The following is a 13,298-nucleotide window of genomic DNA, read 5'->3' on the forward strand; positions in this document are numbered from 1 at the left end:
GGAGTCAGAATAGATTTAGGGATATGGAGCAGTTGCCCACAACAGCCAATCATGGCTTCTTTTATTTTTCAGAGGCTTTTTTTTAAATATTAAAGAAGCAATGTGATTGGTTGACTTGCTATGGGAACTTGGTCAACTCTTCCTCTGCACAGGTTTTGATAAATCTCCCCGATAGTCTGGTCTGGAGATATTAGAGATATGGTCTGGACCCTTATTAGTTTACAGATTCTGGGAAATAATTAATTAATGTCAGGGTAATAATTATTTATAGGTCTGAATAAATTCACCAGGATTGGTCTGTGGTTTGAATGTCTTATATTTATGGACTTGGGTCTGAATTAATGTAAACAAATATATACTGTATAAGGAATTAGACATAATCCTAATGGTAAAACTCTTACTACCATATACCGGTTATATTGGATATCTCTCCCTCAGAACATGGGACACAGTCATAGCAGCAGGTATGGATTGTTGGTCTCATCTTTTTCCAGTAACCAGGCAAACATTGGTCTGTGCACCGGGATACTGGGACCTGAATGAAAAGACAAGAACTTTTAGTGGAATGACAGATTAAATGTACTGTATGATAAAAGTGACGGGGTGAACAAGGAGACCTCACCTACAAAAAGACATTAAAGGGGTATTCCAGGAAAAAGCTTTTTTTTATATATCAACTGGCTCCAGAAAGTTAAACAGATCTGTAAATTACTTCTATTAAAAAATCTTAATCCTTTCAGTACTTATGAGCTTCTGAAGTTAAGGTTGTTCTTTTCTGTCTAAGTGCTCTCTGATGACTCGTGTCTCGGGAAACGCCCAGTTTAGAAGAGGTTTGCTATGGGGATTTGCTTCTAAACTGGGCGGTTCCCGAGACACGTGTCATTAGAGAGCACTTAGACAGAAAAGAACAACCTTAACTTCAGAAGCTCATAACTACTGAAAGGATTAAGAAGATAGAAGAGCAGCACATCCAATTGAAAGGTTATCCGTATGGGGGTGCACGCAGATCCTGGATCCTCGGTTAGAGGACCTTTAAATTATTAATACAGCAAAAAGAATCTTGTCCACAGCACCAATTCCAAAAAAGTAAAAAATTTTATTCCATAACAGGTGTCAAAACAGCAGCGACGTTTCAGTCAGCTCAACCTGACCTTTCTCAAGCAGTCTGCTTGAGAAAGGTCAGGTTGAGCTGACTGAAACGTCGCTGCTGTTTTGACACCTGTTATGGAATAACATTTTTTACTTTTTTGGAATTGGTGCTGTGGAAAAGATTCTTTTTGCTGTACTGAAAGGATTAAGATTTTTTAATAGAAGTAATTTACAAATCTGTTTAACTTTCTGGAGCCAGTTGATATATATAAAAAAAAGTTTTTTCCTGGATAACCCCTTTAAGAAATAGAGCAGGAGAAAAGGAAGCATTACATTAGGAATGAGCAAATATGTGAATTTTTGACATTTACATGACATGAACACGTAGGCACTGTGATTAGTAAAATGTAAAAATAGTTTAAAAAAAATTATCCTTTTTTGGTGCCAGATGCCTGATGTGTATCTTGTGTAAATTTAGAAAACTTGACCCCATAATGATAACAATGATGGTATAGTTTTTGTACAATGCTGTGGAATATGATGGGGTTGTATAAAGCAAGAAATAATTGTAATTAAAAAATCACTTTTAGGCTCAGTAACACTAAGACAGCGTTAGTAGAGTACAATTGACAACAACAGGTACAGTCTGATTATTTTGCTTTCCAAAACTATAAATGCTCCAAACATTATCACTTTTGGGAAACCAGTAAAAGGTTTGATGTTATTTAAAAAAATAAAAAGATATTGATATTACCCACCAGATCCACGGCCAAAACTACATGTACCTGTGACAGTGTCCTTGAAAGTGAAAAAGCTATTGAAATTGAGTCTGACTAGTAATCAGCCAGCAATATGCTTACTAGGATGCTGCCTACCATGTGTAGGATCGTGTCCCAAGACCCAGTTGGTTCTCTCTGCGACAATCGTGACAAGAATCAGGTTCATGTTTGTGAACATCATCTTTATCACCATGTTGTCTGGCTAAAGAAGTGTGCCCCTCCTCCCGTAGGTGAGCTTAAGAGAAGTCCATGTCCCCATCATCCTTTCTCTCACCCAACTTCTACTTCTTTTTCATGTCCTCCTCCATGTGATTGGGTTCAGCTAAAGGTGGAAGCTGTCCTTCTTCTTCCATCCCTTGTTCCATCATAATGAGAGTCTACTATAAGATAAAGATTAGTAAGATGACATTATTTATCCCACGGTGGTCCAAGCTGATAAAGTTTGGTTGCCTCTTTGAAGGACTGTACGTCCCCGACAATGTGCCGCTGCCTGAGCTCAGAATAGCAGTCGTTGTTGCCCTATTTGTAGCTCTGATGTATAATATACTCATTGACTGCTTTCTGCTACTTGTACAGAAGATCCAACATGTGCAAGGAGGAATTCCAGCTGGTGGCAAAGTCAGTTATTAATTTGGTGCAATAACAGGCCATCCACCAGTGAATTTTTTGCCTTATAGGAATGGTTGAAATGGTGATCATGCCTTCCTGGTAGTGGTCATTAAGTTGTCCATGCCTTTATAGGTTTTTAGAGACTGTTGGTAAAACAAACTAAACTCATGAGCCATACTAGGCGCAAAAGACTTTCGGTCCAGACATAATGCAGCAAAAAAAAAAAAAAATGTTTCCATTGTTTTGCTCATGATGGTGCCAAGTTGTGAATTGTGAGAAGACATTGGGATATTTGCTGTTTGATACAAAATAACAACAGACAGCAGATTTAAATACACTATTTCTAGGGATAAGTTTCATAAAAATTTCAAAATCCATCCTAACTACATTATGTTTTTGGTGGGTGGGCCAAAACTATAATTTATTTAGTACTTGTTGAATTCCTGCTGTTGCCCGGTCTTCCTATCTAAACCTTGTGGGAAAGGAAAGCAACAAACTATATACAGTCATGGCCGTAAATGTTGACACCCATGAAAATTTTCTAGAAAATGGAGTAACATGTGATTTGCTATACACATATTTATTACCTTTGTGTGTATTGGAACTAAACCAAAAAAGGGAGGAAAAAAAGAAAATTGGACATAATGTCACATCAAACTCCAAAAATGGGCTGGACAAAATTATCGGCTCCCTTAACTTAATATTTGGTTGCACACACTTTGGAAAAGATAACTGAAATCAGTCGCTTCCTACAATCATTAAAGGGTACCTCTCATCAAAAAAAAACTTTTGATATATTATAGATTAATGTATGCAGAATAACTTTACATTTGCATGTTATTAAAAAAATATGCTTCTTTCTATTTCATTTTACACTTTGAAGAAATGACCACTAGGGGTCTCCCTACCAGTCCTGGTAGCAAGCATTTCTGACTCATGCTGGAGTCCTAAACACTACGAGCTGCCAGTCTGCTTTGTTCACAAAGGAGAACACTCAGAGCTGCCAGCCTGCTTTGTTCACAGCCTGTTTGGCTGTGAACAAAGCAGGCTGGCAGCTCTGAGTGTTTAGGACTCCAGCATGAGTCAGAAATGCTTGCTAACAGGACTGATCGGGAAAAATACAATAGAAAGAAGCATATTTTTCATTAACATGCTATTGGAAAGCTATTCAACATTCATTAATCTAAAATATATCAAAAGTTTATTTGATGAGAGGTTCCCTTTAATAAGATTCTTACACCTCTCAGCCGGAATTTTGGACCACTCTTCCTTTGCAAACTGCTCCAGGTCTCTTTTATTGGAAGGCGCCTTTTTCCAACAGCAATAAGATCTCTCCACAGGTGTTCAATGGGATTTAGGTCTTGACTCCTTGCTGCCACTTCAGAACTCTCCAGCGCTTTGTTGCCATCCATTTCTGGGTGCTGTTTGATGTATGTTTTGGGTCATTGTCCTTCTGGAAGACCCAAGATCTCAGACACAATGGGACCCAAAATCATTTGGTAATCCTCAGATTTCATGATGCCTTGCACACATTCAAAGCATCCAGTGCCAGAGGCAGCAAAACAACCCAAAAACATCATTGAACCTCCAACATATTTCACTGTAGGTACTGTGTTCTTTTCTTTGTAGGCCTCATTTTGTTTTCAGTAAACAGTAGAATGATGTGCTTTACCAAAAAGCTTTATCTTGGTCTCATCTGTCCACAAGACGTTTTCCCAGAAGGATTTTGGCTTACTCAAGTTCATTTTGGCAAAATGTAGTCTTGTTTTTTTATGTCTCTGTGTCAGCAGTGTGGTCCTCCTTAGTCTCCTGCCATTGTGTTTCATTTTATTTAAATGTCGACAGATAGTTTTGTGCTGACACTGATGCTCCCTGAGCCTGCAGGACAGCTTGAATATCTTTGGAACTTGTTTGGGGCTGCTTATCCACTATCCGGACTATCCTTCATTGACTGCTTTCATCAATTTTTCCGTCCAAACCCAGGGAGACTAGCTACAGTGCCATGAATTGCAAACTTCTTGATAATGTTACACACTGTGGAAAAAGGCAAATCTAGATCTCTGGAGATGGACTTGTAACCTCGAGATTGTTGATATTTTTCCAAAATGTTGGTTCTCAAGTCCTCAGACAGTTCTCTTCTCCTCTTTCTGTTGTCCGTGCTTAGTGTGGCCACACACAGACACACAATGCAAAGACAAAGTGAACTTATCTCCTTTTTATCTGCTTTCAGGTGTGTTTTTATATTGCCCACACCTGTTACTTGAAACAATCTTATTTTTCCACAATTTTGAAAGGGTGCCAAGAATTTTGTCCAGACCATTTTTGGAGTTTGGTGTGACATTATGTCCAGTTTGCTTTTTTCCTCCCTTTTTCAGTTTAGTTCCAATACACACAAAGGGAATAAACATGTGTATAGCAAAACATGTGTTACTGCAATCCTTTTCCATGAGAAATACTTAATTTTCTTGAAAAATTTCAGGGGTGCCAACATTTACGGCCATGACTGTATGAAAAACTCATGGTATGTGTTTTTCTGCCACCGGACCAACATCACGGTAAGGTATGGTTTAACTATTTGGGCTCCACTGCTTTACTCTGGGGATGCAGAGGTTGTTGATATCGGGACATCCGCATGAGACTTTATTATTTTAAACAGCTTGATGATCCGTTCGTGTATGGGTAGCTGTCACTTTCACTTTTGTAAAGCTTACAAGAGGTTGAAGACAGTTGTTGGAAGGAGGGACTTCAGAATGGGCCGACAAATCAGAAATAAAATAAATTAGCTAATTTTGTACAAACAACACTGACCTCACCCACATTAGTTTTTCTTACCACTTGTGTTGGTTATATAATTTCTTTAGGACTGGTGCGGCCATCACTAAGCTATCCTAAGCACTGACAATACCTATTGGACATCTCTTCTTTTCTATACACAGAACTAAATAACTTATTTAGTAGCTCTATCTTTTCTTAATCCATTGTGACTCTCCATTAACAATATATGTGGCCCTGCATGTGCCGACCTTGTCTTTTTACTTTTAGATACTTTAAAGGGGTACTCCACTGGCCAGTGTTCGGAAGTAAATGTTCTGAAAGCTGTTTTACACGCTGCGGGGGTCGGCCACACCCCTCGGGACATCACGACCATGCCCCCTAAATAGACTTGCATTGAGGGAGCATGGCTGGGATATCACGAGGGACGTGGCCGACCCCCACAGCACGAAAACAGAGTTTGGAACATTTACTTCTAGAACGCTGGCCAGTGGAGTACCCTTTAAGATTTTAGGTTTTTTTTTGTGCTTGCTTTCTTTGGCCCCTAAATTTTATTTTGCATTTTATTCACTTTGTGAATGATAATTTCAGAACAGAACAACTGAATGTCAGCACTATATACAGTAAGAGTAAAAATTTTTATAAAAATCATAATGTTTAAAGGCAGACAGAGGCTTTGACCACATACATACCTTACCTTTGTGTGTTTCCATGTTATAGACTGGGGATTCATAGAAAGCTTTTGGCCTGTGACGGCCCAAGGTGTAAAATTTCCTACTTCGACCTTACGTATGTTTTTATGTTTTTTTTCATCCCTAAATATCCACTGTATTATCTTATATGGATGTACGGCTTCTCCTTGGTCAGTAAAGTAATATGAAGGTCTCATTGGATCCAGTGAACTCTTCATCATCTGTATGTAGCGCTGTAACTTCCGTCTGTGTTGTATAAGTCCAGTTATAAAATTTTCTTGATGATTTATAAATGAGAAGATTTCATGTAGAGACTTTGCCAGGATTTCTACTGCATCATACAAGCTTGGAGAGACACTAGATGAGAGGTAATTCCTCAGGCTTGGTCTAGTAAACGTTGCACTGGTTTTACTGATTTTAAAAGAAACAAAGGAATCTTTATCCCCAGATCCTGATATTAATTGTAAAATTGTCCAGAAATCCATACCATAGTAAATATTGGGGAGTTTTCTGTAGTTTTTCACAAAATTTTCCAATCCCGGAAAAAGATGTCGTGAAAAGTCCAATGCTAGACTTCCATTTATTTCTGGAAAGTGGAGATCTGTAATGATTTCACTAAAAGCCCAAGATGGTGGAAGGATGATAATTCTGTCCAAAAATAAATATTCATGTTTAAGTAGTAAATCAAGTCCATAAACAGAGTAGGTCCCGCACATTATGATGATACTGACACGTTGATTGTTTAAAAGATTTAATATCTGGACATTACCACCAATAGTGTTCTGTTCTGTAAGTTTTATGGTGAAGGCGGCACAGATCCCATGCTCTTTCATGTATTTTGTTAGTATCTGTAGCTCATTCTCTCCGGCATCATCATCCGATACTAAAATACCAACCCAAGTCCAGCCAAAGTACTTCAAGAGTTTGGTCATCACCATATTGTGGACGTAGTGACTTTGGACTGTGCGGAAAACATGTGGGTAGAGGCGTCTATCAGATAGTGTGGGGTCAGTGGCTCCGTAGCTGATCTGTAAAACAAGAAAAAAAAATTAACAGACCGATTCTAGTCAATAGGTTTATAGGGAAGTTCTGGGTAATCCAACTACTGTGTGAAGGCAGAAGGTGAACCCTACTACTGTTTGAGGCCTTAATTATTTATTATGACTGGAGATGAGCGAACAGTAACTGCTAATCCCGATTTCGCTCAGAACTTTACCTTAAATGATGTTCGGCACACAGTAGGACATCTATGTTTGTGCAAACCAGGATACAGCGCTATTAGGAGAAGCGATGAAGAACAAATGGTATTTTTGAGCCATATCAGCATAGGATAAGGAATTAGCAACACTAAAAGTAGCCCAGAATACTGTAGAGATCACATGACCACAGCTTAACAAATCATTGTTTGCATACAGCTCCCAGGCCAATCAGGAGACAGCACAGGGATGGGTCTAAAGGACTGATAAAACCCTAAACACTATGTTGCAGCTGCCATCTTAAAGAGTGAAACTAAGCAGTGAGCACACACAAAACTGCTCATTGTAAAACTACAGAGCCCAGCCATAGAAACATTTTACATTACAACTACAACACAAAGCAAAGTATTGTACCAGTTCAATGGGGCAGTAGGCTGACCTGTATATTACCTGGTATTTCTGGGTTAATAAAAAACGGAGCATTTCTAGCTGTGAAAGTGAAAGTTGACTGGCAGTTTCTCCTTCACTTGACTAGTTGGTGAGTGACAAATCATCCCAAAAACAAAAAAAATCACCTTAAAATCTTTTCAATAAAACACAATGTCTGGAAAAAGAATTGTTGTCAGGGAAAGGAATAAAGGAAAGAGTACACCTGCCATGCCAGTAAGCATGTTGGTGACAGTAGCAACTTTGTGGGCACATCCATTTGCCCACGCTCAGTACAGGTAACAGAAGCAGCCCGGTGCCTGGTGGTAGTAGTATCAGCAGCATCAGCAAGCAAAAGTTGCCTTTGTCTTTTAGGGGTTGTGTTGTTTGAGATGGTAATATGGCCATTGTAAACTGGTTGACTTGTTCTCGGTCAGGTCAGGAGGTGGATGAATCTGACCATATGACGGTGAGCCAAATGTTAGTTAATTTATTATAGGTGGTTTGCTCTATCGTCTCTATCTTTGCTTTCCCACTAATGCTAAGCTAAGGATATCATTAGCCACAAGGAAGAGTTGTGTGTTGAGGACAGTCAGACTTTGGAGGTTGTTGCAGAGGTGGTAAAAGTAAAAGCAGTGGCTGAGCATAGCCCTAGTGGGACTCGTGGTGGTAGGCGTGATAGTGATATACAGTGGTCCCTCAACATACGATGGTAATCCGTTCCAAATGGATCATTGTTTGTTGAAACCATCGTATATTGAGGGATCCGTTCAATGTAAAGTATAGGACAGTGGTCTACAACCTGCGGCCCTCCAGATGATGCAATACTACAACACCCAGCTTGCCCGGACAGCTGTTGGCTGTCCGGGCATGCTGGGAGTTGTAGTTTTGCAACATCTGGAGATCCGCAGGTTGAAGACCACTGATATTGGAGGTTGTCCTCATGTGTCCCCGCCGCTCCGGACCGTCACCGCTCGTCACCGCTCATCACCGCTGCCCTGGATGTCGCCTTCCATCGCTGTAGCCACGTCCCCGGGGTGTCCCCGACGCTCTGGCAAGGCCTCTGCTTCCCTGGCATCCTCGCTCTCCGTTGCCGCCATCACGTGGCTACGCACACCGCTCCTATTGGATGACGGGATGGCATGCGCAGCGACATGATGACGACGATGGAGAGCGCCGACGATGCAGGAGATCCTGAAGAGGATGCGCCGGAGCCCTGAGGACAGGTAAGTGATCGTCAGCGGACCACACGGGGCACCGTAAACGGCTATCCGGGGGCAGCTGAAGCAGTCTGCGCTGCCGGATAGCCGTTTATGCGATGGCCCCGACATACAAAAGCATTGTATGTTGGATGCTGCCTTCAACATGCGATGGACTCTGAGAGGCCATCATATGTTGAAATGATCGTATGTCGGGGCCATCGTAGGTCAGAGGGTCACTGTAGTAATGGGGGATATGCTGAAGGGAAGCAAGAAGCCCATTATCCGATATCAGAAGTTTATACTAAGAGGAGTAGTGGAGATGATGAGAAGGATTTTGATGATAAAAAGGTAGTTTTAGATGTGGATGTGGCAACCTGGTGTCAAGGAGAAGTTTTCAGTGCAGGAGGGTAGTGTTGGTACTGTTAGCAATGAAGAGTGGAACCGAAGTAAGGCCAGAACATTTGTCAAATGTACCAGATATAGGCTTGCTGATCTGATCAGCTGAAATGCATGTTACTGTGATACCTAAAGAGGGGCACAGTTGGGTGGTGGTATGCCTATCTCATTATTCTGCTGCAGAGAAATTCTTTTTACCTTACCAGAATGGGAAAACCAGGCACAGTTATGTCTTTTCAACAGAAATTAATTTATGACCAAGGCCCGAGTTTAGAGATTACGACTAGAGATGTCTCGAATTGTTCGCCGCCAAACAGTTCCCAGCGAATTTAGCATGTTCGCGTTCGCATTGCCGGGCGAACATATGTGAAGGTTGAACCGCCCCCTATACTTTAACATTGCGGTAAACTTTGACCCTGTGAGTCAGAGTCAGCAGACACATTACAGCCAATCAGCAGCAGTCCCTCCCTTCCAGACCCTCCTACCTCTTGCACGGACGCCATTTTACCCTCATTCGGCATGCTGCAGGCTTAGGAAGTGGAGGGTCAGAGAAGCTGCTCCTGCTGTATAGTGTATAGCGAAAGAGATAGCTAGGTTGCTGCTAGGTGGTGTATTCAGGGTCCAGTTTACTCCTAAAGCACTAGTGTAACATCTGCTTTAAGGAGAGCACCCAAAAAAAGTCCTTTTTAGGGTTCAAATATCAATCCGTGTGTCTTGCAACAGCTGGAGGCACCCTGGTTGGGAGGGAACCGCTGGTTAAAAGGGGTAATCCAGAATAAAACTTAAGTTCCTTCAAGCAACTAACTACTACAGTATTCAAAGGGCGGAAATATATCAGTCCGTGTGTTTTGCAACAGCTGGAGGCACCCTGGTTGGGGACCACTGCTTAAAAGGGTAACTCCGCTGGCAAGCTTTTTTTCTTTAAAGCAACTAACTACTACAGTATTCAAAGGGCTGAAATATATCAGTCCATGTGTTTTTCAACAGCTGGAGGCACCCTGGTTGGGGACCACTGCTTAAAAGGGGAACTCCGCTGGCAAGCTTTTTTGCTCATTGTCACACTAGTGCAAATCACATTTGGTGTGACCCTTTGCAAAAAAAATTTAAATACCTTTTTTGGCTGTTAAATAAAACCAGTCACTGTCAGTTCACGTCACAGTTGCCTGTTGTTTTGCCTGCAGGGCAAATTGTGTCACCCTAGTGCAAATTGTGTCACCCTAGTGCACAGCTGCGGCTGGGACAATACCCAATTTTTCATCCATGTGTACATGCCTCATTTTTCTAGCCTCTGCTGCTGCACTTGTTATGGCGCTGCAATTTTTCTGGCCGCTGCTACAGCTGCGAAAATACAACATTTTCCAGCCAGGTGTACATGCCTAATTTTTCTGGCCTCTGCTGCTGCACTTTTTCTGGTGCTACAATTTTTCTGGCCGCTGCTACAGCTGCGGCTGCGACAATACCCAATTTTTCATGCATGTGTACATGCCTAATTTTTCTGGTACTCTCTGCTGACATCTCTGTCCATTTTAGCAACCGTGGATATTAGATGTATGCTAAGGGTAGCATGGTGGCTCAGAGGTTAGCACTGCTGCCTTGCAGCGCTGGGGCCTTGGGTTCAAATGCCACTATGTGCTGCCTCAAGGGGGGCTCTAACTATATGCTTCCTAATATGTGGGAATCTTATGTGCTGCCTAAAGGGGAGCTCTAACTATGTGCTGCCTACCATGGGGGAATCTATGTGCTGCCTAAAGGGGGGATCTAACTATGTGCTGCCTAAAGGGAGGCTCTATGTGCTGCCTAAATTTATGCCCTTTATGGATTAAAATCAGACTCTGCATCAACTATGTATTTTTCCATGGGAGTTTTGCCATGGATCCCCCTCCGGCACGCCACAGTCCAGGTGTTAGTCCCCTTGAAACAACTTTTAAATGACTATTGTGCCCAGAAAGAGTCCCTGTGGGTTTTAAAATTTGCCTGCCCATTGAAGTCAATGGCGGTTCGCCGTACCAGGACCTGCGGGTCACGTGACTGAATAAACTCCATGGTATTCTGCTTAAGGACCTTCGGAGGCCCTGTGACGTAAGCAATCCCATTACTCTATGTAATGGTGAATGACAAGTGCTCGGACCAATCAGATTCACCCCGCCCCCTGCCCATATAAGGGAGCGGCAGCCATCTTATCTCTCTCTTGTTCCTGCTCCACCAAGGAAGAAGCATCTCTACAGCTGTGCTCGCAGTGAGTTAGGCACGAGCCTTGCGGCAATGGCCGGATCATTTCAAATCTTGAGTGTATCAATCCCCAGACACTCTGCAGCATCACCGAACCTAATTATACCCCTAAATCTGGACTGATCTGCAAATATATCCCTAAATTCAGAGACTGTACCTATATCAAGGTCCGCAGCAATTGTCAGTCACTACGCAACTTAAAGGACTGTTCATATTAGATTGTAACTGTGCCTTGGTTGTATCGCAACCACTTAAGTAAAGTTATTCAAGTTCAAGTTCAACTTCTTTGTGGACCTTCAGTCACTTCATGCACCTATCGTTACTGGGAAGGGCGGCGATAGGCCGGAGCATAGCCTCAGCATAGCAGCCTGGCATCACGAATTTTAGGGTTAACATCAACCCCTCATATACCGATACCATACCACCACTACCATACACCCCCCCAAGGTCTACCACAGCAACATCACTAATTACGACTCTACGGAAGCACATAGAATAACAAGACCTGGTAACAACTATCATATCACAACTGCCTCATTATATCACAACTGCCTGCTGTCCACTGGCTACAAATAACACTAGTCCACGACCCTTGCTGTCTGCTGGCAGCCAATCCACCACTCCTGCTGTCCACTGTCTACTACAACTACGACCCGTACACCAGAGCCTGCTGTCTGGCTGCAGTTAACGGGGGTCCTAGGAGAAATATCTGATCACATTGTGATGCCCGGGCACAGTTATTCTATACACAGTCCAAAGTTGGAGACAGCTTCTCCTGGGCCAGACACGGGGAGTAAATGAACACACCGATGTCAGGTTACAAATAACTGTCTTTACTGAGCTGGGTGCAGATGATATAGCACAGACAGTAGGTTTCAGGTGAGAGGATGCAGCGTAACCTCTTGGGAGCCCTGTTGCCTCACTGGGACTTGTAGTCCTTTCACCAAATAAATTGATACTGACTTGTGAGATGGGTAGATAGGGTTCTACAAAGATATATAAGCCTTTTCCGCGGGGCATGAACTTCCTCTGTACGAGTGATCCTTGCAGAATGACCAGATTAAGTAGATTTGTTCTGGGCCTTCCCTTAAGCTCTCCACACACAACATGCCTTAACCACACTGTAGCTCAGGAGCAGCACTAGGCTGAACTGGAGTAACTTATCCCCCCACTACAGTGTATGGGAAAGAATTTAGGGGTTCCTTATAGGCAGGAAGGGTCACATGGGGAATACAAAGCTCCTCTCTTAAGAGTACAATAACATGTTTTAAATCACACATAGGAACAACATTAAATAATTATTTACCCCTTAAGGACCAGGCAATTTTCACTGTAGGACCAGAGTGTTTTTTGCACCACTGTCACTTTAAGCCTTAATAACTCTGGGATGCTTTTACCTTTCATTCTGATTCCAAGAATGTTTTTTCGTGACATATTCTACTTTATGTTAGTGGTAAAATGTTGTCGATACTTGCATAATTCCAAAATTTGATGAAAAAATTTGAAATTTAGCATTTTTCTAACTTTGAAGCTCTCTGCTTGTAAGGAAAATAGACATTCCAAATAAATTATATTTTGATTCACAAATACAATATGTCTACTTTATGTTTGCATCATAAAGTTGACATGTTTTTACTTTTGGAAGACATCAGAGGGCTTCCAAGTTCAGCAGCAATTTTCCAATTTTTCACAACATTTTCAAAATCTGAATTTTTCATGGACCAGTTCAGGTTTGAAGTGGATTTGAAGGGCCTTCATATTAGAAATACCCCATAAAAGACCTCATTATAAAAACTGTACCCCTCAAAGTGTTCAAAATGACATTCAGTAAGTGTGTTAACCCTTTAGGTGTTTCACAGGAATAACAGCAATGTGAAGGAGAAAATTCTAAATCTTCATTTTTTACAT

The 13,298-nt window shown here is 41.7% G+C and overlaps 1 protein-coding gene across 1 annotated transcript in view; it reads right to left on the bottom strand.

Moving 5' to 3' along the window:
• LOC130283800 (vomeronasal type-2 receptor 26-like) overlaps positions 1 to 13,298 on the bottom strand; it is a 61,478-nt gene that overhangs the window by 20,043 nt on the left and 28,137 nt on the right. The window contains exons 3-4 of the mRNA XM_056537208.1: positions 5,947 to 6,969; positions 412 to 535 (exon numbers count right to left, since the gene is read on the bottom strand). Coding sequence (XP_056393183.1) covers positions 412 to 535; positions 5,947 to 6,969 — 1,147 coding nt within the window. The remainder of the gene's footprint in view (positions 1 to 411; positions 536 to 5,946; positions 6,970 to 13,298) is intronic.

This window comes from Hyla sarda, chromosome 1 (genome assembly GCF_029499605.1).
Source record: "Hyla sarda isolate aHylSar1 chromosome 1, aHylSar1.hap1, whole genome shotgun sequence".
Lineage (NCBI taxonomy): Eukaryota > Metazoa > Chordata > Amphibia > Anura > Hylidae > Hyla > Hyla sarda.